The sequence below is a fragment of the Polyodon spathula genome, chromosome 11 (genome assembly GCF_017654505.1).
Source record: "Polyodon spathula isolate WHYD16114869_AA chromosome 11, ASM1765450v1, whole genome shotgun sequence".
Lineage (NCBI taxonomy): Eukaryota > Metazoa > Chordata > Actinopteri > Acipenseriformes > Polyodontidae > Polyodon > Polyodon spathula.
Window position 1 is genome coordinate 26488246 of NC_054544.1, and position 27554 is coordinate 26515799.

The window sequence follows — 27554 nt, forward strand, 5'->3', positions numbered from 1 at the left end:
ACAAAAAAAAATAAATAAATTGTTACACAGTGCTATCAGTCCCTGGATTTTCATATGGCTGCAAAGATCCTAATCAGTGATATAGCTGTGTTATACATAGTTTTGTTCTTACAGAAAAGACTTTGGAATACGTTCTAGGAAATCCCTTTTAATTGATTTATTTTGAATACAGAAATATGTATTTTCCACATTCACGGCTACAGCAACATATGACCCTCCTCCCAATTCTCGATTACAAATATGAGCAAAGAAATAGCAAAGATGCTGTTTCTTTCTTGCAGACAAGAGGGAAAGCAAGTGAATTCAAAAGAAAGGTTGTCCTTACAAGTCTGTTCTAATGAACTGACAGACCAAATACAACAAAACAACCATTCTTTGACACAACAATAACATTAACAAAGACTGTACACAATCAGTGATCAACCCTTCTCAACAGCTGCAGTACAATGTACATGTATTGGCGTTTAAGACAGTGGAGAATCGGTTATTAGATATGCCTGTCTCACAGAAAGGGGTCTTTAAATGTTTTACTGAATTCAGCCAAGCTTGGATGAATTTCTATATGGGATATACATGTTTTTGTTCCCTCCACCCCCAGATTGTGTTAACAGTTCCCTCAACAGCCTCCCCCGTCCCCCAAATTAGGGAAAGTTTTACACTGAAAAAGCAAACAAACTTTTTCAAAACTAAAACTGCAGTTTTCAAGCAGAACATATTCTTAATGTTCCCAAATCTATCTTTATACACACCTAATACAGAGGTCATGTCCTTCTCTCAAGACAGTAAAATGTCTGCCAAGGTGTGGAGAAGTGCAATATTGTAACCATTGTAATAGAGGCAGATGTTGCCAACAGCATCGAAGTACATGTCAACCAAAACATGAGAACAGGCACAATGAAGAGCTACCAGTTTTAATAGTTCAAAATATCATCCAAAGACGTGATCACGGCAGATTTACAGTACAGGAAATGCTGCTCTTTGAATGCAAGAATAATACCAAGTATATATCTTTATTTTCAACACAACAGTTTTTTGTGAAAATGGACGACAACCTTGCTGTAGGGTTAATATCTGAAGAGCCGCTTCTTGTTTCGACATCCTGAAATAACACTGCAGACAACAGCATTGTTTAAACTCTACCCTGCAAAAGGGACAATAACTCTCAATGATTGTGTGTGCAAAAACACCCCCAAAAAGCACATGTACACAAACATTCGACATCAGTCTATATGCAATGTTCCTGGTTTTGGGAAAATTTGGCTCGTTCACAAACGGCACAAATATAAAATTACACAAGCGCGTAAAAGGATTTTGTATTTCATACCAGTACAAATTATTTACATTGCAAATGTGCCTTTTTGTACCTACTACATCAAAAATAGGTTTCAAAGAATAAGGGTTTGATGCATTTCATTTAGAGCACATAGTTCTGTCTAGAACAGATGAATCTGGATGCTCTGTATAGTTCTAGTTTATCTAAACTTAGCTCAAAATGAACACGAGAAAAATTAAATAGAAATCAAGCATGGATGTATTGGTAAAGTGGGGGTCTCATATGCATGTATATTTACTGAAACAAATGTTAACCTGCATAACCTAAATGGACACATAAATCTAGTTATCGAGTAGTAGTCGAATAGCCAGAACTGCTGGTAAATATACAAATGCTTGAACAGTTAAACATATGGGTTACATTTGTATTTAAGGCGATCACTGGTTGTTATTGAAATCCTCTGTGTTCACTAGGATTACTGGATTATTGCATTTTCTAGGTGTATAGTACATAAAGTAGATTATAGTACAGTATCCATCTCCTTTACATGACATTGTGTAGGTATTCAAGCAGATGTTGCGATATACAAGAGTTAGCACAGCTACGGGAAGTAGCTCAGTATTTGGGATGCTGGCCTGGAGCACAGAGGGTTCATTGAAGATCAGTGGTAAGTTTGTTGGTCTGTGCCATCCACATCTTAGTCAAAAGTTGAACCAGCTCTGAACACCTATTAGGTTATCTCCAAAGGAAAGGTTCTAGAACGTTTAAATGTAGTTGCCCTGCGAGTGCAAAAGTCTGTGAAACTGTTGAGACTTGTAAGCTGCAGAGCACCCCTGCTGCGCATGTAGCACGACCACTCACACAGGTCGACTAATCCCAAAGAACCAACTGGATCACCTTAAACAAACTGGCTACTGTTGAGCTTCCTATGAGCAATGTATTGAACTCCCCCCACCCCCACCACCTCCAGTTGTCCGCCTGATCTGGATTTACTGGGTAGGAAGAGGGATCCCCCGGGGGTCTGTCACCTGCCCCTCCTGCAGATTCTTCACCAGCTGCGCCAGCCAGCGTTTGGTGGTGGTGTCATCCTTCAGGACCTGAGCAAAGGTTGTGTCCTTGAGTTGGTCAGGCAGGCACTGCCTGAGGGCTTCACGTGCCCTGCAGAGGGTACAAACAAATTTACTGTCTCCCTTCAGGATGCATGCCACATACTACAAGTGATAAACCTGTCTACTGGATATTTTGTCATTTGGTTTAATAGAAAAATTGTAGGGGTACAAATTATACAAATCTGTCTGTTTGTCTTTGATCAACTCTGATGAAACGTGTTCCGCTAAATCTATTGGATATATTTAGGCCCAGGTTTTATTTCTGAAAGGAAACTGGTCAATTACCATCCGCAGTGCAGTGTATTTTATTTAGATAGATAGATAGATAGATAGATAGATAGATAGATAGATATAGATAGATAGATAGATAGATAGATAGATAGATAGATAGATAGATAGATAGATAGATAGATAGATAGATAGATAGATAGATAGGAATGGTAGCGAAAAACTCTTCCTAGTGTGTATTCTGTGAAAGTACAAGCAACAACAGTCTCTGCACCCACTACTCCCCAAAAATGTGATACAACGTATGTATACAATAAAAAAGGTTAATACCTAGGATTGTCAGAGAGGCGGAGATAACAGCGGACAACATGTTTCAGGAGGCGAGCAGAGGGTTCTTTTGACAGTTGTAGGACCATCTTCCCCTTGACAAAATGAGAAAAACCATGTTATTAAAACAAAAAAAAAAAAGAGAGGCTTTAAAAGATTCATGGAAAGGATACTAAACTAGACTGTACTTGTGGACAAAAACAAAGCTTCCCTCTAAAACGTGATCAGTTTCACAAACAAACAAGGAACAAAGAGCAACTATTGAAGGAGACTTGCTTTGTAAAGATGAAAAGGATCTTTATCATTGACATGTTAAAACGATGTGGCTGTGCAATAGTTCATTTCTATATAAGAACATAAGAAAGTTTACAAACGAGAGGAGGCCATTCGGCCCATCTTGCTCGTTTGGTTGTTAGTAGCTTATTGATCCCAGAATCTCATCAAGCAGCTTCTTGAAGGATCCCAGGGTGTCAGCTTCAACAACATTACTGGGGAGTTGATTCCAGACCCTCACAATTCTCTGTGTAAAAAAGTCTCTACTATTTTCTGTTCTGAATGCCCCTTTGTCTAATCTCCATTTGTGACCCCTGGTCCTTGTTTCTTTTTTCAGGCTGAAAAAGTCCCTTGGGTCGACACTGTCAATACCTTTTAGAATTTTGAATGCTTGAATTAGGTCGCCACATAGTCTTCTTTGTTCAAGACTGAACAGATTCAATTATTTTAGCCTGTCTGCATATGACATTCCTTTTAAGCTCGGAATAATTCTGGTCGCTCTTCTTTGCACTCTTTCTAGAGCAACAATATCTTTTTTATAGCGAGGTGACCAGAACTGCACACAATATTCAAGATGAGGTCTTACTAGTGCACTGTACAGTTTTAACATTACTTCCCTTGATTTAAATTCAACACTTTTCACAATGTATCCGAGCATCTTGTTAGCCTTTTTTATAGCTTCCCCACATTGTCTAGATGAAGACATTTCTGAGTCAACAAAAACTCCTAGGTCTTTTTCATAGATTCCTTCTCCAATTTCAGTATCTCCCATATGATATTTATAATGCATATTTTTATTTCCTGCATGCAGTACCTTACACTTTTCTCTATTAAATGTCATTTGCCATGTGTCTGCCCAGTTCTGAATCTTGTCTAGATCATTTTGAATGACCTTTGCTGCTACAACAGTGTTTGCCACTCCTCCTACTTTTGTGTCATCTGCAAATTTAACAAGTTTGCTTACTATACCAGAATCTAAATCATTAATGTAGATTAGGAATAGCAAAGGACCTAATACTGAACCCTGTGGTACACCACTGGTTACCACACTCCATTCTGAGGTTTTTCCTCTAATCAGTACTTTCTGTTTTCTACATGTTAACCACTGTCTAATCCATGTGCATGCATTTCCTTGAATCCTTACTGCGTTCAGTTTGAGAATTAATCTTTTGTGCGGGACTTTGTCAAAATCTTTTTGGAACTCTAAATAAACCATGTCATATGCTTTGCAATTATCCATTATCAATGTTGCATCCTCAAAAAAATCAAGCAAGTTAGTTAGACAAGATCTCCCTTTCCTAAAACCATGTTGACTGTCTCCCAGGACCCTGCTACCATAAAGGTAATTCTTTTGGATCTTATTATAGTTTCCATAAGTTTGCATATAATAGAAATCAGGCTTACTGGTCTGTAGTTACCTGGTTCAGTTTTGTTTAGAAAATATTTCTTTATTTTGACAGCCACAGAATACACAATGCCTACAGAAAGTCTACCCCCTCTTTCAAAATGTTCACTTTTTGTTGCCTTATAGTCTGGAATTAAAATGCATTAATTTTTTTTTTTTTCTTCAAGTGAAAAAAATATTCGAGAAATTTGTAGAAAATTAATTAAATAAAAACTGAAATAGCTTGGTTGGATAAGTGTCCACCACCCTTGTAATAGCAATCCTAAATTAGCTCAGGTGTAACCAGTCGCCTTCACACACCAAGTTAAGTGGCCTCCACCTGTGTTAAATTGTAGTGATTCACATGATTTCAGGACAAATTCAGCAGTTCCTGTAGGTTCCCTCTGCTGGGTAATGCATTTCAAAGCAAAGACTCAACCATGAGCACCAAAGCGCTTTCAAAAGAAGTGGAAGGTTTATGGCACCACCAAACCCTGCCTAGATCAGACTATTCATCCAAACTGGATGACCGAGCAAGAAAGAGACTGATCAGAGAGGCTAACAAGAGGCCAATGAAAACTTGGCAAGAGCTACAGGCTTTTATGGCCAAGACTGGTCAAAGTGTGTTTGTATTTGTAAAACAATTTTTTTCTCAATAAAAACTTTTTTCCCCTTAACAGTGTGGAGTATGGTGTGTAGATAAGTGGGGGGGGGGGGGGGGGGGGGGGAAATCATCATCACTTAAATGCATGAAGCTCTGAGGCACTGACACAACAAAATGTGAAAAAGTTCAAGGGGGTGTAAACTTTCTATAGGCACTGTAGCAGTGACCAAGCTTGTCTGAAAGTAGTGTGCATCATTCTAAAATAACTGTGTTGTGTGGAAGGAAGAGGAACAGCTAATTAAGTCTGACAGCAACATACTGCAATGAAGAACGTTTCTGACAAAAGGCATGGTTTGAAATGCTACTTAATTATGTAAACTGCATCATTTGCAAGGTGTTCAAAGTTTAGGCATGAATGTGTTCCTCTGTACACGTAGACCTACTGAACCACTGCCTCATAACCGAAATATTGTATGCAAATAGGAAGAGTCTGCATCACTGGTAATGCATGGGGCACACTATTTACTTACCAGTATCATAGCAACATGGGAAAAGCGCTCATAGGTTTGACAGATATATGCCAGCCCTGTGTCATCCAAGAGAATTTTTTGAAGTATGAAAGTAGCAACCTGTAGCCAATTAAACAAATTTTTGTCTGTTAATATACTCCAAGTTTGAAAATACAGCACAATTCAAAGACATACAATAACATGGAAAAAAAAAAATAACAAAACACTGTATACAAATAACACAGCGCCTTAAAAAAAGTCAATGGAATCTCATACAAAAAAGCTTCTTAAAACAAAAAAACATTTCGGAATCCTGCCTATCAAAATCTGATGCATATTTCTTGCAATATTTGTAGTTTTTCTTAATCTAACTAGGCCTGCAAAATTACAATCCTGTTTGACAAATATGTATTTTTCAATATAAATAAACACACGCATGCCCCTCCCCCACTGAAACCAACACAATAAAATGTACCTTAAAAAGACCTATTTCTACCAGTGCAACAAGTAGGACCTACCGTTTTGGAAAGCTCACTGCCAGACTCCATGATACGCAGGCAGAGGGGAATGATCTCTGTGGTTAGCAAAAAGTTTATCACTTCTTGCTCATCTGTCTTCACTAGAGCTCCTGGAGGGGAAGATACAAGTCAATGAGCAGATCTGCTATTTAAACTGCCTGCAAGTTTGTTTTTGCTTTCAGTTCAAATTTCATCAAGATTTTATTTTTCCAGATATACTGCAATCCCACTGTTCTGAAGATGCATCATGCTAATTAACAATTCACAACCACTTCATTTTAAATCTTCAATACACCATCATTGAATGCATTTACATTTAGCATGGTGTAGTGCAGTTGTTTATTTGTTTAGTTGTTTAAAAATGTGTATACTGAATTAACATCAGACAAAAAACAGTAATAAAAATAAAAAAATAATAATAATAATAAACATTATATACAGCGTCTTTTGTAAAAAAAATATTGCGCAGTGCTTAAAAGTGAAAACAGAAAAAAATAAATAAAACATACAAAATATATTAAAACAGTTGGAATTAAAAATGCAATGACAGTAAAAGTCATAAGAATGCCAATCTAAACAAACGAGTTTTGAGGCTAGTTTTAAAAATAGACAGAGTCTCAGAATCAGGGATCACAAAGGAAGTGCGTAGCAAAGCAAAGAAGAAATGGGAATTAATAGTTTTAATGAAAACTTGTGGTAAGCAAATGATGGGTTAGTATAATGGGAAAGTACAGTGTGTTAAATAACTTCTTGTTCTGGGAAAATGCACCATGGAAAGTGATACAGAAAAGATTTGGCATGAGTTTTGGTTCCTGGCCACACCCCTATTGAAATGAATCTACTGTCTATTCTGGAATTCAGCAGGATTTTTAAGTCTCTTCTGTCTAAAATCTATGTAGGTCTGACTGCAATCCAGCACTGGGACATGCAATTTGTCTTTTCTGAGTCTAAAACAAGTATAGAAAGCAAGACATTGGGTATGCAGGTGCTCTCCCCTTATAACAGACTCCAAGGAGCAGTGGAAATCAGTACTTTATAAAGGAAGTATGTAGTAAAGACAATTTGAAATGCTGTATGTAACTGCGAATAGAAGCACCTTAAATACAAACAATACAAAAAAGCTTAACTGCCAAAGAACGGGAGTTTATTAATTGTACAGAACACGCTCCTATGGGCCATACCATGTAATAAATAGTACCATTTTATGAATTAATAGTTTAGCTAAAGGTTGGCAAGGATAGAAAATCCAGAACAGGGTACACGTACAATTCATCACTTCAGATCTGTAGACTTCTGTAACCTTTCAGTACCGAAACATCAAAATAACACCACCACCTTTATTGCTCATTTCTTGTAAAGACGCCGACATATCTGATTTTCTTTTGAAACGTCTCCAATCACATGAAAATAATTTGTTATTTTCCTCATCTTGGTTTGACAAGTTTTCAAACTGCCTGGAAACAAGTACCCATTGCACTGATAAATCAGTGAAATTGGTGGGGTATGGGATTTGTAGTTTTTAATGTGTGATTGACAGTGGGCAGTGGACACCAATAAAACTACATTCCCAGCATACACCACGATTGAGCTATGAGAATTTAACCAGTGGTTTTTTTTTTTTTTTTTTTTTTGTTTTTTTTTGTTTTAGACTATCAGCTAAAAAAAAAACGTTATTTTTTATAGTCAAACTTTAGGAATTTCTAGTGGCACATGTGAGCCTAAATTAATTAATTTACGTTTGCACAAGCACATTTTCAGTCACATATGCGACCACATTAGTCGCACGGTAGAGCCCTGTTATGTTGTTTTGTTTCCGATTTCTGAGACTAGTCGCCACAATTATTACTGAGGTGTACCTGCCACTCGCTGTGTTATTGTTTTCAGTAAAACCAAAAAAAAAAAAAAAAAAAAAAAAAAAAGGCTTAATGTAAAACTTGTTTTAATGTTGTCTTTATTAGGCCGGCCAGAGACCCGCGCTTACAACTGTATTGTCATATTTTCTACATTTTCTTTAAATTCTCAAAATCAATAAATCAAAACCCACATAGTAAAGAGAGACCCGGGTAGCATCGGGTAATTTAAAACGCGCGTTTCCCGTGCCGACCTCTAGTAATTACAATACGTTTAGGGCTTCTAGTATTCAGTTTTTATTTTCCATCTCTCTCCCAAACCTTAATTAATAGTTAAGCCTTAACTAAATACCAGATTGTTTAATTTAGCGACGCACTACTATAAACTAACGCAGTGGAAATTAATAAGATTTGAATAAGAATTTGGTGATCAGAGCCAGATTGAAATCCAGATTCAAATAGAACAAGATAAGAGGGTAAAAATAAACAACTTCCTTTGGTAATTAGTGTTTGATTAAAAAAGTGAAATAGTCTCTAAATATGTTTAAAGGGACATCACACGATCAAAAATAAAACCTGAAACTAAAGCTCTAAACAGGTTATACATTTAAAAACTGTACAACAGCTGTACCAACACAAACATAGAATGCCGCCGTGACTGTCATTTACTGTCCCGGATGGACCTTTTTTGCGCAAAATATCTGCCTGTGGAACAGGAAAACTGCACGTATTAAAGTATATTCTTTATAAATGAGTCTGTTTTAACCTGAGTAATTCCTCATTAAAATCCATGCTGTTTGCAGGGACATGCTTCCTCAACACGCTGTACAAGGAACTCCCTTCTAACAGGATCCATTATAAGCGGAGTGCACCTGTATACCGAATCCTATATTGAGCAGATGTTGATCAGCAAATAAAATGTCTGAATATCCACCGAACGAACTATCAAAAGCAGCTGAAAGTTTACCAAAATAAACAAAAAGTGCGAAAGTAATTAGATTATGTAAACAAACTGATTTTGCAAACACCCCCCTGTAACTAGTTCGACTGGATAACAAAAGTTTTACTGTTTTTACTTTTTAATTTTGTATTTGTTGATTTTGACGGCTTTTTCCTTTTTACTTCAATGCTCCATTTTTTTATTTTTATTTTATTTTTTTAAACTGATCTGGACAGGCTTTCCATCAATTCAAAATTATGTGAACATGCTGAAAAAAATGACTCTCTCTTTCTCCCTCTCATTTTATTATTATTTTTTAAATATCAGTAAATATTTGAACAGCAGATGGTTCACACTGATAATTTAAAGATATATCATATGGGATCATTTGTTAGATAATGAGAAGCACCCTGGTTGCAATCTAGTTTACACACTAGGTTTCTTAGTACATCTTGTATTAAAACAACCCCATATTGTGATAAGTGCAACATAGATTTCCTTACCTATGACTCCAAGACTGGTGAGGCGCAGGTACTCGAAAGGGCGTGTTTTACTGACGGTGTGCAGAAAGGGGTAGAGAAAGAGTGGGATATGAGCAGCGAGAAATGCAGACCTGAAACACAGAAATGACAAAGTAAGGGAGGAGTTTGAGGAGCTCCTTATAGGATATCAATGTTAACAGTTGAAATAGTACAAGTTACCTTGTTTCTGGATGTGACGCTACACACTGCAGAAGTGCCAGGGCATTGCAAACTCTGTTAGACTGGTGTGCCGTTAACGTTGGTGGGTTTATGGAAGGATATATATTTACAATTTCCTGAAAAGAAAAAGAAACAGAAACCATTACATATCTATAGAAACTGTTCAAACAATATTTTTAGGGAAAGAATTGTGGCCCTGTGGTAAAATGTACTTGCACCTTGCATTTTAAAAGTGATTCTGTATACCAGTGCGTCCTCCTGGGAACACTTGGGGTGAAATCAGGCATTGTGTTAACTAACATTTTATACCACAAATGTTATTGTCCATATGAAAAATTGTTTTATTTGCCAGTTTGTTAGTTGATCCTCATCCATGTAAAAGATAACACTTCTGTTAACATAAGATGTATGTCTCATTAGTTTTGGGACCGTACTAGACATGTACACAATGACATGCATGCCTTCATATATTCCCCAGTTCAGATACTGTTAACAGGTATTTCTCTAGATATACGTAAAAATGTTGTCTGACATACAAATAGAGATCCATTGCTATCTTTATTTTTGTAACTTGAAGGTGTACTTTTATTTTCCATCACATTTTTGTTCCATTAGTTTATTTTGTATCACTTTATACCAAATACAGCATCCTCACTTGTGCTGTATTTGTATGACTGCATTCGCTAAATAAAGTATTGAGTAGTATTGTTGATTCCCAAGAAATAAGTCGCTAAAATTCCACACCATATTTTATTTTCAGAGTCGGTTAATCAATGTTCATGTTGTGCATTGTATCAAGCTGCCTCATCATATCCTCTTCCCTTACTGTGGATATCAACAGCTCAGTCTCATCGCTCCAACGAACACAAGTGGAGAGTGGACACAGGTTTTGCTTAGACATAACTAGGAGAAATTGCATTGGAGTATAGTTATACACATTTAGACACAGTACTTAGTAGTACTTTACAATAAAGTCGTTTTGAGTTGTTTGGAAAGCTATTTGCAGTAACCATAACAAAAGGAACAGAATGCTTCGTCACATCCCCTGAAATACCCTCAGTCACACCCCCTGCGATAGCTAGTGCAATCACGTATCCTCCAATCCATGACTGACACATCGCCTACTGCATTAAGGCAACGACTTCTGGTATTGTGACTCCGCACCCTTCCTGGATGGCCGGCTTCCGACTAACCCTGGAATGAACTGCCAAACCATCCAGTACAGGGCACATTGTTCCTTTTACACAGCACCCTCACAGGTTGGGAGGGAAATTGTTGACTAGGATTCATTCGCTCTCTGGTCATAGTTTTAAACAGAAACTTAGTAAACACAATCTGCATGATACTTTACAAACACATATAGATCCACGCATGATTAGCATTATGCAAAGTTTTAGGTAAGATTGAGAAAAAAAAAGGGGGTTATCTGCAAAAAAAGGATTATTAACCCCCCAGGATATGGAATGTCTGGCGACAGGGATGTAGTCGATCCGGTCAAACAGTGGCTTCCATGGAAAATGTTTCTGCTTAGCGGTAGCTGCAGGAATTGTATTATACATTTTTTTTTGTATTAACACTTTGCGGTCCTATGTTGGACCAGGTCCAACATCACAATTTTCCCTTTCTAGTCTGATGTCAGACCCTGTAAAGTACAGGTCTCTAGTCCAGGGCTCTACATTTAGATTTTTAACTACTGGCCCAGATGCAATTTTATCCAGCTCAATATATTTATATATTTTTTCATGATGGTTTTTATTTTCAGTATGTTTCTAACTGTGTGTGTATAGTAACCAAAGACAGCCCACATCTCAAAAGAAAGTGGCTAAAGCCTTTCAATATATGTTACTTCAGCCGTTAAACATGTATATAGCAAGTGCTAAAAGAAGTACGGTAATCCAAACTTGGGTAACACTGAAATTAGAAAGGTATTTTAACATTATGAATATAAAGACATACTAAACATTTAGTATGTCTTTATATTAATAACGTTAAAATACCTTTCTAATTTCAGTGTTACTCAAGTTTGGATTACCGTACTTCTTTTAGCATTTGCTATTTACATGTTTAATGTGCACAACAAGCACAAACATCTACTGTTGACTTTCTGTGAATGAATGGAGTAACGGCAACATTTGCACTGACCATTAACAGTACAACCAGGGATCCTTGTTTTGAATTATTTACAGGTTATTGAATAAACAAAGTAACTTCACTTAGATTCATCTGACATCAGTATTTGATGGCTAGTTGTAATTAGTAATGTTATACTATTGTAATGTATTTTCTATTTTGGCCAGGTTACAATATTTATATTAAAACTACGTTATAAATATTATTAGTTAGAATTACACAGATGTGGAATATTTAGGCTGCTATATGATGGGTGTTATTTTATTCTGATACACTACAGCAAAAATTATTATTTGGTGGTTTGTGCAATATTATGCTACTGTTGCTTTAATTGGAAGAGATAAGCGCTGTGACGTTTCTGCTCAGTGAGTTCTGTATTTTAATTCAGTAAACAAAAGAAAAAACTTGTGCCTAAGGAAATAGGGTACAGAGCGAAGAAATCTTGTCTTGGATATTGTTTGAACTCGGATAAACTTTAGCGGCTTACACTGTTATGCTGTCTGCTTGTGCACACGCGTTTGACTTTAATTTAATAAACCTTTGGCTTATTGGTTGCTTAGTTGTAGAAAACCCGATCTGTAAAAGATTTGCTGTGGGAACGAGTACATATACAGCACTTCAGTACGCAGTCTCAGATTCTGACTGCACAACAAACATGACGTGCGGCTGGAAAGTTAGAATTAGTTTGTAGTTATGTTTTAAAAAATGGTTTGTAAATTAATTGTCAGCTTTTTGACACACTGGCCCGTTTTCCTGGATTCACGAAACGGAAGCCATATGCACTAATTTTTATATAGACACACGCACACTAGTTAAATGTAACCGGCCCAGTCGGGCCTGTGGTGCTTCATAACTACCGCCCAAATTGTGCTCTCTACCGGCCCAGGGCCAGGTTAATGTCGAACTCTGCCCTAATTGTTTTGTTTTTTTTCCGGAAAAAGCAGAGAAAACCTTTCAACGGCCGAGTTAGACTGATAGGAGGCGAATGAAGCCGAAAAAAAGGCATATCTGAGCAATACAGATAGCCCCTGCACCACAGAGAGGACATGGACACAAACAAAGGAGATAGCTGCTTCCGCATCCAGAGTTCAAAGAATATCACAGACATTTGCAGAGCTTTTTGAGATGTTACAGTAATAATGACTTGGATCGCATTATTGTGGAGTTTGGTGATAAAACGAGTGATCGGAAGAGGATTTATCAGTGTGCACATCTATAAAGAGGTATGTGAAAAATACAGCGAACAAGGGGTGGGGCTTGGCTAGAGATACAGTACTGATGTCCTTTTGCTATGCAGGGCCTGCATCAACACTTGTGGAAAATTCCCTGAAGAACCGCTATGTATGTATGTACATTGCTGCAATGCCCATCACAACGTCAGTGTGATACGCATGCATGTATGTAGGTAGGTTACATTGCTGCAATGCTCATCATGAGTTCAGTGTGATATGCATGTGTGTAGGTTACCTTGCTGCAATGACCATCATGAGGTCAGTTCGATATGCATGTATGTATATATGTATGTTGCATGGCTTATAATCCAGGGCTGGCAATGGAATGTGAAACAAGCAATGTGATTGGTCAAGCAAGGTTCCAGCTGTCCGTATATTGGATGTAATATTCGGACAGTTGTAGCCTTGTCACATATTTGAAATCATTGCGATGCATAACATAGTTTGAAGTATCGGTAGCCATCTTGATTATAGTCACAGATGTACAATAACTAAAACTGAGTGACCAATTACCAGCAAAAATAATCCCAGAAGTAGTAAGTAAACATGCCAATTTGGATGAAGAACAATTAAATTAACTGGAAGACAGCAAAACAGAATAAAAGCTGTCTTCATACTTGCTCACCCCGACTCTGTCACTTCAAATAATGTCTCTTTAGCAGTTTGTAAACGCCACATAAAATTAATTAATTTTTTTATCTCCCGTCTGTTCTGCTCAACAGATAACTCTGAGCCGTCTCAACTCTGCCCCTTGGTGCATCTTTTCAATAGCAATGTACAATTCAACACAATATAAAAAATATATATATTTTTTTCTTTCTTTAACATAATAGATGGTCAGGAATAAAAGTTGCCGTGTGGAGGAATGAAAGACGAGCTACTCTTCTCTGCATGTAGCAATACAGTGTCGTATCAGGCTAGAATGACGTCAGGAGTGGAATAGTGTTTCTACATAATGTTGCTCACATAACTTGATCGTATTACCTGTCCTATTCCACAGACACCTATTTACTTGCTCTATAAATACAACAGGTGCCCCACAGTCATTGAACTTTGAGAAACATAGCTGCTCTAATTCCTGCTGTGTATTTAAGACATAGGTAGAGACAACTACAACGGCAGAGGTTATTGTCTCATAAAAATATGAATAGAAGATGTGCACGCAGCATCTTTGACAAGGTTCCTGATCAAGAAATGACAGATGTTTCCACTATTCCAGTGACCCTCTCCTCTGATACAAGTGTGTACCAGGGTGGGGTTCCTCCACCTGTTTTGTCACACTTGCTTCTCCACTGCTGCTGTTTTGTCAGCTCAAGCATAAGATTCTTAATATTTCTCCTCCTTGTAATTATAGACATGACAAAGGGAACGGAAAAACATTGAGCTCTGTAGCACATATAATTTATTTTAATGTTTAAACTTAGTCTTTTTATTAACATAGGGTGGGAACCTAGGAAGCTGGGGAATCCACCCAGCATGCCTACAGCAACAACAGGCAGGGTGTTTAAACACGGGGGTTCATTGCATTTTAGAAAGAAGCAGGATTTGGAAGATGAGTGCTGTGTGGATTCTCATGTCGTTTTGAGAAGCAGGATTTGGAAGAGGAGAAAAGAATAGCATTACACATCCCTGCATGTTACTACAACTGTTTAAACAACGTACCTGTAATTTTCAGTGTTAACATCCTGACAACTTTTTACACTTATTTTATAGTTCGTTTCAAAGCTCTTTTCAAAATGTCCGCTCTAGTGCACCAATAGTGTAGAGATTTTTGTTGTGTTTTTTAATTTATTTTTTTAGAGGAGCAGTGGTTTTCAATCTGTGGTACACGACGGCAGTTGCTCTGTATGAGTATATGATTCCTCAACCACAATACACATTCAATTGCACCATCGTAATGTATCAATCTATTTGTACCACTGAAATCACACAGAAATGAGGAATTATGATGCAGGGCTCCAGCCTGCGACTAAAATGGTTGCAAATGCGTGAACAACATTTTCTGGAAACTGTTTTTTCAGTGTTAGGTACCATTGGCGCCAAATGCAACAGAAAAATGCGGCGTCCACCTTTAAAAGCATGTGTCACTATTTCTGAATGCGACATGCTTTTTATGCGTCTGCATAAAAAAAAAAAAACGCATATAACAAACTGAAGTGCGAGAAGGACAGTGACAATTTTATGGAATACAAATGCTTGTAAGTGCAGAGAGGTGCTGTATTAACACAGCAGAATATGAAATCACCAATTTTATGCAGCGGTTGTGATGGTGACCAAATGTGTGTACTGATGTGTAAAAATGTTTCTAAAATTAACAGTTGCATTTAGAACAATTAGAGAAAAAAACTAAAATACAAATTCACATAAGGTTTGTGTGTTGCACACGTGCCATTAACAAAATGCACTGGAAACGTAAGAAAGAAAACAATTTTAATGAAGGGCCGTAATGCAGCAAAAAGCTCAATAATGATAATATTGAGTCTCGGCACAGCTGCATAAAAGAGTGTTTCACGCACACGAGGCTGGTGTGTTCGCAGTGGAGAACGGGAGAGTGAGAGAAAGGAAAAATAACAACAAAGAATTAAAACAACAATTGCTTGTTATACTTGTTAATTGATACTTGTTTGGGATTCGTCCACTGTTTGTTTTATCTAGTTTGGCCAACATGCCGTTTGTTTTGTTCAGTGTTTTGTTTAAACGTTTTATTTGTTCACTTAATAAACCGGCGCAAGCAGCACATTCACTGCACTCTGTGTCATTCAGTTCCTGGTCTGATGTCGCCACAAGAGCAATCCGTGACAGCACTTACTAAATATAGCTCTCAGATTGTACCAATGAAACTATCTAATACAACAATGTGCTTGCTGTGATGTATTTAATATTGTAAATAGCACAACATGCTCAATTACTGTATTGTAATTTGTTACATGCTGTCAGATCAAGACTTCACTAACTGTGCAAGGGAGCTGAAGCATGCTTTTATTTAAATTTTTTAAATTATTTTTAGGAGCGCATTCCAGATAATTAGTCTCTTCCCCCCGCACGATACTTGCTGGGTTCGTCCACTTTGTTTGTTTGTCTGTCTGTCTATTTACTTTGGCCAACGCACCCTTTATTTTCAGTTGTGTGTTTTGTTTAAATTTGTTTTTATTATTATTATTATTATTTACAATAAAACTCACAGACATTCATCAGTGTTTGGACTCTATTTCTGGTCTGACATCACCCGTGCAAAGCCATCCTGTTCACTGTTGGTGTCAGAAACGGGACCACAGCGCCTCCTAGTTTCAGACCAGGAGTGTTTTTTTTGGGGGGTAAAAAAAAAAAAAAAAAAAAAAAAAATGGGGAAAAGAGGCCGGAGAAAGCAGCAACCTCCCCAGCAGCCAGAGCATGTGCTCTGTTTAAGATGACTGCATGGGCCTGGGAGAGCCAGGGGGGATGGTGCCTCCTGTGCAAACGCTACGGCCATGGAGTGGCTGACTGCCCTCTCCCAGATACAGAAGAGGGGCAGTCTCCACGCCAGCGGCTGAAGCCAGAGTGCCTGGAGGCCCAGGAGAGGAAGGTAAGGAGAAGGAGGCAGAGAGGGGAAAAGGTGAGGAGGAAGCCAAAGGCACCAAGGTGGTGCACCCTGTGCACTGCCTATGGGCATGAGAACGAGGACTGTCCAGAGCAGGAGCCAGAGGATGAGCAGCCCGAATGTCCTAAGCCTGAGTGGGAGGAGCCTGAGCACCCAGCGCCTAGAAGGGGGGAGCACAGGCATCTACAGCCCACAAAGGGGGAGTCGGTGCGTCTACACAGCTCCAGAAGGGGAAGGCAGAGTGTCCACAGCCCAAGTCCCCACCAGCAGAGGAAGAATGCCTGCTGTTTCCACCTTCACCAGCAGTGGAAGAATGCCTGCTGGTTTTGCCCCCTGCAAGTGAGGGAGAGCCGCACCAGTCCCCTGCAACAGGGGGAGACTACACGCTGCTCCCAACCCCGTTGCCAGGAGACTACACGCTGCTCCCAACCCCGTCGCCAGGAGAGTACATGCAGCCCCCACCTCCACCTGCAGAGGATGAATTCCTGCCTCGCACCACCCAAGGATGCCACGTCTGCATCGCCTGGGGTCACTGGAACTGCTTCGCCACGGGTCACCGTCAGCTTTGCTTGACCGCAGGGAGCTGCCGGCTATGAAAAAGGGGGGGGAAAGAGGTCAGGAGACCACCTTTGTCCACAGCAGTTTCGCTGCCAGAGATCTTGGGGGAGGTCTGGAGACCACCCCCACAGACAGCCGGGCGGCGGCCAGGATTGCCTTGGCCGGAGGAGCCAGCCTGGCCACTATAGCTGTTGTGGTGGGAGGAGGACCTCCCACCATGGTCGCCACCTTTGGTCTGTTGCTGCCCCTGTTCCTGGGCCGGGACTATAAACCAGGACTTTGGGACTGAGGGGGGAGGTGGCCATTGAGGCCAGGTATGCTGCACACAAAGGGGGGCATATGTGGCGGACTGTCCCGCCCCTTTATGTTTATTAAGTGTCTTTTGTTGTCTGCAGTGTGTTAATGTTGGTGTTTATGAATAAAATACATGGGCTATAAATATGGATTACGAGCACAAGTGTTTAAAATGTATATTTGTATTTAGGCACGAGGATTGCACAACACTTCACGTGCAGGTAAATTGTAATATGTGAGCACAGGGAATTACACTTAATTCACGTGCAGTTGTACCGAGACTCCAATTGAATGATTGATTAGCAATCAAGTCTCGGTACAGCTGCGTATAAACAGCACATTTACACTCAGTGGTTGTGTGTTCGGGAAGTGGAGAACGGGTGAGAGACAGGAGAGTAATTTAAATATAAACAAACGCTACTCGTGCGAGAGGACTCGCACGATACTTGTTGGGTTCGTCCACTTTGTTTGTTTGTCTATTTACTTTGCCCAACGCACCCTTTATTTTCAGTCGTGCGTTTTTTAATAATTATTATTATTATTTACAATAAAACTCACCACCATTCATCAGTGTTTGGACTCTATTTCTGGTCTGACGTCACCCCTGCAAAGCTCACACTTACCTGTTTATCTAATCTAAATAAATGACCAGAGTAGCATGTCCAATCCTTAGCCTATCCAAAGATCTGTCCTCTTTCCTGCCGAATTCCTTATTTACCCAGCTAATATTAACCTATTTCTGATTATAATAAAACCTTCCTAATACACTGTTATCCCATATCTCTTGCTATTCTTTTACTATTGCTTGTTTTACAAATACTCCCATGTCCTGAAATCCCAGAGGAATCACCACATCAATCTTCTCACTTTAACCATTTTTTTGCTGCTAGATCTCCCATCATTGCCTAGTATACCAGAAGGCACAAGAATCCATATTAACCTAACTTCAATCCCATTTATTGTACAATCTTTGAATTCTCAAAACGGATTTCCTTACCATTAATAAATTATCCTTTTAAAGCATTAAGCACACTTAATAAGTCTGTAAATATGACTGCTTTCTTAGGACTTAATTCCACTATTTTAATTATTGCAAATAAAATAGCTACCATTTCTGCTACATACTGCTTCTGATACTGACAGTCACACAGCCTAGCTATTACACAATGCCTCTTTACGGTTATCCTTTACAAAAGCTTTAAGTCCATTTTTCTCCTCCTTTTTTCACTTGCTCACTTAAGTCTATACAGCAAATTGGTTTGTCCCACAACCATTCTGGTAACACATTCAAATTAACATTCTTTACTAAATTCAGGTTCTCAATTCCTCTCGGTTATCCATTTCTGCATCCAATACCCAACGTTCCCCCATTTGACTCCCAAATCTCCTTTATATAATTATTTATCCACTACCTTGCATGCTTTTCCTAGGAGGAAACGCTACATAAATAGAATTAACCTAATCCAATATTTAATGCTTAATGATTTCCTCCTTAATTCCAGTGCAAGCATTAAATCGGAGCAAATTTCATAGCTCTTACACACGCCCTTATTACTTTTTTCTTGAATATTATCTATTTTTTCATCTTGCTTTTACATTTTTCCACTAGTATTTGACTTCCATAATATACTACACTCCTTATTAATCCTCTGTATATCCTCATCATCATGATGCTAGATGTATTCGCTCCCCAACTCGTCCCTGAAATATTTCTTAGAATATTAAGCCTTCCTTTATTATGGTACTTCTGTTTTTCCCATCTGAACTTTTAATCAAACCACTTTCCCAGCTATCTGAATTCTTCAACTTCTTTAAATATCTGATCTTGGTATAATATACTTAAAATCACCTGCTCTCTCTCCTCTTACATGAAAACAAGATAACCTGACTTTGTTATTGATATTTTACAACCCCACTAATTAGACCACTTTTCCTCATTGCCACCTGCAACTCTCACCTATTTCAATGTTTGTCTTTTATAACTAACCCCTTCGTCAGCAAACACACAGCTACTAATATAGCTAAATATAATCTGCTAAATCAATAATTATATTAAATAGCAAAGGGCTGATAACAGTTCCTTGAGGTGTTCGACTTTGCATCTCAAACCTTTCAGATAATGTCCCCTTGATTTTCACTTTAAATCCATTTTCCTTCAGAAAATCTCTGATACACCAGTCATCCCCTTTAGTCCCAATGTTGCTATTTTATGTATCAACCCTTTGCAGTCCTATGTCAGACCAGGTCTGACGTTACGATTTTCCCTTTCTGGTCCGATGTCGGATCCTGTTTGACATCATTAAAAAGACATTGAAACTGTAGGACTTTTAGAAATGTCATTCCTATGACCTGTGGGTACTTTTATAAAGCCTACGAGCCCTTTGTAAAGTAGGCACTATCCCTGAAGGGGCTTGCCAAACTGACTCCACAGATTGGTCAGGATTAAAGGATTAAAAGGAAGCAAGAGGTGTCTAGAATACTCCAGTAGACGTTCCTGCCACCTACTGGACATTCAGAGCCACTGTAATATATTTCATTAAGCCCTCTGAATCTTTATAATTTAAAGAGGATTTAGAGGCATCTTTTTCATCAGAAGTCTACCTCAAATTCACCCTCCTGGCCAGGGATCGGAGTGTCAATGCTTCTGTCATATTGAAACCAGGCTGCAAGGACATCATTTGAGGAGGGGGAGGGGGTGCAGACGCTGTTGGGTCACTCTTTGCCTTATGTTTCCTTGACTGGCCAGAATGTCTTGTAGGGGAGTGTTTCACCCCTGACTTAAATCTTACGGAAGTTGTGGGGGAAGATGTCAACAAACACTTTGCGTATTGAGGGAAGACTCCAGATGAAAATATAGGAGCTCCACATTTCCTACAAACCATTGTAGCAGCTGTGCTGCAACAGTAAATTAATAATAAACTAATTCCAAACAAGGTTACAGATTGTCCAACGCTGTTTGTCCAGATCACACAGCCCGTCTCCACGCCTGGCTCCAGTGGCCTAAACCACAGAAGAGTCAGAACAGCCACTCCCTGGGTTAATAATGCGCTGTGCAATGGAGAAAGCCGCTGGCAAAAAAAGATCCTCCAACAGATATGAGGATTTGCTCAGCAAACAAATGCCCATTATCTCTTCTGCACCCCAAATGCTTAGATGGACCAGCACAGAATGCAAGCTGATATACTTTCAGCAGGAATTTCGATTTAGAAAGCAAATAAAACAAAACAATGTTAATAATAAACACATCTACTACTATGCTCACACTTCCAAGCTGTATGAAACAAGGAAAAATACAGGACATCTGACACTTCTGCATCATTCCCCTTTATACTATCAGGTGGGAGTAAATAAATTGATGTACACAGCGTTTAAATTATTTAAAAAAATAAATAAATAAATAATTTCAGGACATTTCAGGCAAAAGCCCTTCTTCAACTGTACAGAAAGAAAAGTAAAGACACTACATATATAAATTGTGGCAGAGTAGGGGGAGCAGGAGAATAAATGTAGTCCAGGAGGAGGCTAAAAGTGCATGGAAGTGCTTATAAGGTACTGCTGTGTCTGGGTCTATGTTGTAAGGGTGAGAAGTATACATACATACATACCTCAGCTGGTAGGCTATGGTATGTATGTATGTATGTACCATCAGTGCCAAGAAAAAGTTTGTGGAAATTCCATAGTTTTACCAGGACAGCCTTCTTGAATCAAAACCAGTCTTTTCTTAAATATCCAATAGGGTTTATATTAACCAATTCCATGTCTTTTGAATCATAATGATGTATGAATTTGACAAACAATGTGTAATTAAGATTCAAGGTATGTGAAAGAACCCCTGGTTTTACAGTTCAGTTAAAGGGATAATTAGAATCAGGTGTTTAAATAATTAGGTAGATCTTCAGGGGGTGAGTTTGGGAGCCCCCACCCTATATAAAGATCAGAAACTTTGTGAGTTTGGTCTTCACCATGTGGAAACACATCATGCCACGATCAAAAGAAATCTCTGAGGACCTCAGAAAAACAGTTATTAATGCTCAACAGTCTAGAAAGGGTTACAAAACCATTTCTAAGGATTTTGGGCTCCACCAATCCACTGGCAAGCCACTGTCAATGGAGAAAGTTCAAGACCATAGTAACTCTATCCAGGAGAAATTGTCCTACCAAAATCTCCCCAAGAACAAACCGGAAAATCATCAAGGAAGTCACAAAGAACCCCTGAATAACATCCAAGGATCTGCAGGCCACTCTTGCCTTGGCTAATGTGAGTGTTCATGACTCAACTATCAGAAAAAGACTGAACAAGAATGGTGTTCATGGAAGGATAGCCACTCCTCTCTAAAAAGAACATTGCTGCCCATCTGAAGTTTGCCAAAGAGCACATAGATGAACCACAAGACTTCTGGAACAACGTTCTCTGGACAGACAAGTAAAAGGTAGAACTTTTTGGCCTCAATGAGAAACGTTATGTTTGGCGAAAACCAAACACTGCGTTCGAACAGAAGCACCTCAGCCCAACTGTCAAGCATGATGGTGGGAGTGTGATGGTTTGGGGCTGCTTTGCTGCCTCAGGACCTGGACGGCTTGCCATAATAGACACAACCATGAATTCTGCATTGTATCAGAAGATTCTAGAGGAGAACGTCAGGCCATCTGTTCAAGAGCTGAAGCTGAACTGAAAGTGGGTCATGCAGCAAGACAATGATCCTAAACATACAAGCAGATCTACAAAAGAATGGCTGCAGAAGAAGAAATTCCACGCTTTAGAATGGCCTAGTCAAAGTCCTGACCTAAATCCCATCGAAATGTTGTGGCAGGACCTGAGGCGAGCTGTCCATGCAAGGAAGTCCTCAAATGTCACAGAGCTGAAGCAGTTCTGTAAGGAGGAACGGGCCAAAATTCCTCAAAACCGATGCTACAGACTGACCAACAGTTACAGGAAATGCTTAGTTGAAGTCATTGCTGCTCAACGGGGGGGCACCAGTTACTGAATCTAAAGGTTCACATACTTTTTCACACATGGATATTGAATGTTGAATCATTCGTGGATAAATAAATGTTGAAAAAGTATCATGTTCTTGTGTCATTTGTTTAATCAGGCTATGTTTGTCTATTAGGATTTAGATTAAGATCTAATAACATTTTAGGTTTGAAATATGTGAAAATCCTAGGGGTTCACAAACTTTTCCTCAGCACTGTATGTATGCATGTACGTGTATATTGCCAAAAGCATATTTTTTTATGCATTAATTTTAGTCATTGATCATCAGTAGTCTGTCACGTATGAGACTGTACTAGTGCCACAGTAAGGGTGGATATTATAAAAAGGAAGGGGTTTGGCAATTGCCTCAAGTAGCTTTTCTAACTGGTGCACCAGAAAGACTAACACTGGGGCGTGTTTTATTCTCGGTCGATCTGGCGCTTCATTGGTGCACTGTGTGTGATAATGCCTGTAGTAGACATGGTATGATATCAATTCCACAGCGGGGTTAAATAACGTTAATGACCAACATTTTTTTCTGAGTTGGTCCTATATTTAAAATGGCATCAATAAAAAAAAAAAAAAAAAAAAAAAAAAAAAAAAAAAAAAAGCAGCCAAGCATTTTTTTGAGTTTGTTCTATAGTTAAATGGCATCTCTGAACAAAGGAAGCCAGGTTTGGAAGTATTTTGATGAACAGGACGAGAAACCGTGGCATGTAAATAATTATGCCAAACAAAATTGCGTACCACAAAAACACACGTTCCATGCTTCACTGTTTGAAATGAAAACATTCAGAATTATTGTGGATGGAGTTACTGATGGCAATAAAAAGCAAACATCCATAACAACATTTGCTATAGTTGGCCAAAAATTGGGTCTGACCACGTTATTCCCTATAAGGACAGTTTGTGTGAATCGTGAATGCCCATATCTTCAAAATAATTTTTTCTTAAGTAAGAAAAAATAAAAAGTGCACTTTTTTCAATGAATAATTATGAATGGAGTTTTTGAAAAATCTGTGTTATAACATGGATAGGCTATGTTTTTTTTCCTACTTCTATTGCTACCAGACGCATCAGGTAAAACTAAATATAAATATATAATCATATGTATAGTATTATGTTGTTGATGTCCAACGTAACGTAATGGGAGTCAGTTGTGTTTTGATACATGGTTGGGATTACCCACCCTCTCACTTATCAACCATCCTACTATGTGAGAGTTTGTGTGGCCTGATAGGTAGGCGAGTAGCTGCATGAGCGGGAGAGTTGGTAGCAAGGTCAGCTGATGCATAATCGCAAGCAATTATCAAAATACAGCAGAATCCCCATTACAATAGACATCAACAACATAGTACTAGTCATAATCATAGATCCTATATAATAACATTTTTAGGTTTGCCTGATGTGTCTAGTAGCAATAGATGTAGGAAAAAAACACATACCAAAAATTGCACAAGCTGGACATATATTGATGATATAGGCCTAATACAGTTTTTCAAAAAATAAATGAGTACGCTCTGAAAAAAGAATAAATGAGTATGCACTGAACAAAGTAGGACCAGGGTAACGTTGGCTAATTCTGAGACTGAGGACGAGGGGTGCAAGTTGTAGCTTGCAACTGTAAGAGATTTGGATCATAAAATCCTGCAGCCTTATAAATGTAATCAATCGATTAATCATTTAGGTAAGCAGATAAGTTTGTTGTGGTAATAACTCGAGCATTCTTATTTTATTCAAATCACGGTAACATTAACGGTGAGTTAGCTAGCTAGCGTTAACATACAGTAGCAGTAACAACACTTTAATTAGTTAACACTAGCTAGCTAGCAAGACATCAAATTCAATCGACCATGTTAAAATGACAATTTCCTATGTTAGTAAATTAATTTTACTATCAAATCATACCAGAGTTTATATCCTTGATGTAGTTATCAGACCAAAGCAAGCGAGTGTGTGCGTGCTCAGCTCACACAGTCCTTGAACTCTACATGCACACTGTCATGCATGTACTGGTTTCTGCCATCAATCGTTCAAGCATGGGACAGACAGCTACAGTGCTGTGGTTACAGTTACAGAGATTGCACGACAATTAACTGCATTTAATTTAACAAACGTGTCATCAAAAATGTAGTCTCATTTTCCAGCTGTTTTCCATGCCTTAAAAATGCCTCTTAATGAAGGTTTTCCAGTTTTTCCAGGACGCGTGGAAACCCTGCTTGAGAGGCCCAGTCAGAGCCCCGACCTAAATCCAATCGAAAATTTGTGGCATGACTTGAAGATTGCTGTCCATCAACGCTCTCCAAGGAACTTGATAGAGCTTGAACAGTTTTGCAAAGAACAATGGTCAAATGTTGCCAAATCAAGTGTACTAAGTTGGTAGAGACCTATCCCAACAGACTCACAGCTGTAATTGCTGCCAAAGGTGTTTCCACCAAGTATTAACTCAGGGGAGGTGGAGACTTATCCAAGTATGATCGTTCAGTTTTGTATTTTTAATATATAATTTCTCTCAATAAAAACGTTTTACCCCTTAACAGTGTGGAGTATGGTGTGCAGATAAGTGGAAAAAAATCCTCATTTAAATGTACAAAACTCTGAGGCACTGACACAACAAAATGTGAAAAAAAGTTCAAGGAGGTGTAGACTTTCTTTTTGTTTGTTATGTTTTAGTTCTGTTGTTATGAATAAATGAAGAGTGCTTGTATTATTACTGCATTGTTATTATTAATTTAATGCACTTATCTGATGACATGTCCTAGGAATCATAATTTTTACTGTGCATAAAATAGAAACTTGTTGATCCCAACTGAATATGGGATGAGAAACTAAAGACAAACCACTACATTTTTACTTTGTTTTACATAATATTTTTTGGTTCTTAATACCTTACTGTCTTGCAAACCATGAGTACTGAACAACAATCAAAACATATGTTGTTGCAGGCATTTACCGGTAAAAGTAGTGGTGTGTGGGATTTGTAGTTTTTAGAGCCTAACAGCAATAGAAATAATGGCAATAATTTTGTTCACCTAAAAACAAAATTGATGGTCCTACCAACAACTTTTTTGGTCACACATGCACTGTAGAGCCCTGCTAAGCTAAAATGTTAAGTGAATATGGCCTTTACGCATTTGTTCCAACCACAATATGACACTGCTAAAAGGGGAACTAAATGAGTTTCTTATGATGTAGTTGCTACCTGTAGAAGAGCAGCAATGGTGCCACAGGAATGCCACAGCATGGGCGCCAGGTCCGGAACAGATTCCCGCTTCTTGCTGAGCTCCAGTAGAGCATTCTCACGGGTCTCTGGGCTTGACAATTCATTTATCCACTGGTAGATCTTCTCCCGGTCCACCTGCGCCAGTGCAGTGGTTACAGCCTGTGAAAACACAAGGATTATAGCATGGTGCTTAAGTAAAAAAAAAAAAAAAAAAAAAAAAGGATTTAGTTCTGTTATTAAATAGGTGACCACTGCAGAGCTTGCTATAAGAACTTTATTTTGACTGTAAAAGCTTTCCTATAAATTTCAGTTTGAAAGGAGGTTAAACTTCAAGAATATCACAGTCAAAGTAATAGAGTGGAATAAGGGATAGTGGCAGAACAAAATACATACAAATGCACACAATTTAAAAGGGGCATTTAAAGACATTTCCCATTGCAATTGAAATTGTTTCCAGATGCCTGCCATTTGATTCCAAATAAATCAGATTGCATAAGTTATCTGGAATTCTAACAAACAGGTTCCTAATGGAATGTAGTATGTTTTACATACTGAAATAAATGACAATGCATTAGTCAGGCACAGTGCGATTTCTATGAAACTACACAACAGGAAAATTTACTATGGAACTATGCTATACTATTAATAACTACTCTATTATTATTATACACAACAGGTCAAATTCATGATAGAGCATCCCACAGTGATGTTCAATTTCAGACTACCATCTTAGGTGCAAGTTCACTCACTACCTTCTTCCACACGTTAGTCCCCTGGGCACTTCATCAAAAATCATTATTAATGACATTATTGGCTGTGTTAACATTACTTAAGAATGATTAAAAGAAACATTAAGGAATTTGACAGGACATGGCAAATCTACTGATACCCTTGTTTTATTTTAGATCAAATTTTTGTCCATAATGTAAAACAAAAACAACGATAAATTAAAAGTACACTGATGAAGACACTACTAACCAACATATTTGTCTACTTAGGGGAAGATCTGATCAAACTACAAGTGACAGCTGGATTATTATGATTGTTTTTTTGAGCATTTTACTGCATCGCGGAATCAACCTGGATTGCTTACACTACTCATTGTGGTAACCAATATGTGGTTGAAGCTATCTAGGGTCATTCCCCAGTGCTGTGAAATGCAAACCAACCGCTTAGTCTTTATAATGTTGCAGTGTGCACGTGTTATAGTTATGACGTGAGGGGTCTTAATACCACTGTTATCATTGCTGAATCGATTTGTCCTTATTATTTATGATCATATCTGGACCACGGTTCTAATAAGTTCAAACTTTTAGCCGCTGAAAATAAATACAGGTTATTTGGAAAACAGCCAATATTTTCCCTTCAATTAGACTGCGGGTTGTTTGTTACTCCCAAATAGAAGCTACTGTAAGGAACGTGTACCGTAAACTTTTTTTTTATTTTTTATTACTTAATCCCTGGCTAAATGTACAACTACATTTCAAAACTGCCTGTTTAAGATTCACAATTTCGCTAAAATCCAAGTCTGACTTAAATTAGAAAGGGTGGTTCTGTAGAACACAATGTTAAAAATGAAAACACTGCACAAATCGCAGTTGAGTTTCACAAGTTGGACTCAGCTTTGGAGAAACAACAGTTCGATTTAAATTCCTCGAAGGCCCACAACGTTGCAAATGAATATAAACCACAGCCTCACCGCCCCTGTAGCCAACATTCTCTGTAGCACTTGGATGTGGTCTCCTGGAGGCTCTTCTGTCGCTGTTTTAACTCGGTTTAATTGAATTGTATATTACAGAAGCTCTGTTTTCTAAACAGAAAGGATAAGCGTCGAGACGAGCGCCGGAAG

General features: G+C 38.4%; 1 protein-coding gene across 1 annotated transcript; it reads right to left on the reverse strand.

Moving 5' to 3' along the window:
- Nucleotides 1–895: 895 nt before the first annotated feature.
- On the reverse strand, nucleotides 896–27554 carry cnot9 (CCR4-NOT transcription complex subunit 9). The gene is made up of 8 exons (XM_041264325.1): nucleotides 27405–27554; nucleotides 25685–25864; nucleotides 9717–9832; nucleotides 9519–9628; nucleotides 6226–6335; nucleotides 5729–5827; nucleotides 2941–3032; nucleotides 896–2431 (listed from the first exon to the last, which is right to left on the reverse strand). The coding sequence occupies exons 1-8, from the start codon at nucleotides 27420–27422 to the stop codon at nucleotides 2263–2265; spliced, it is 894 nt and encodes a 297-aa protein (XP_041120259.1). The 5' UTR covers nucleotides 27423–27554; the 3' UTR covers nucleotides 896–2262.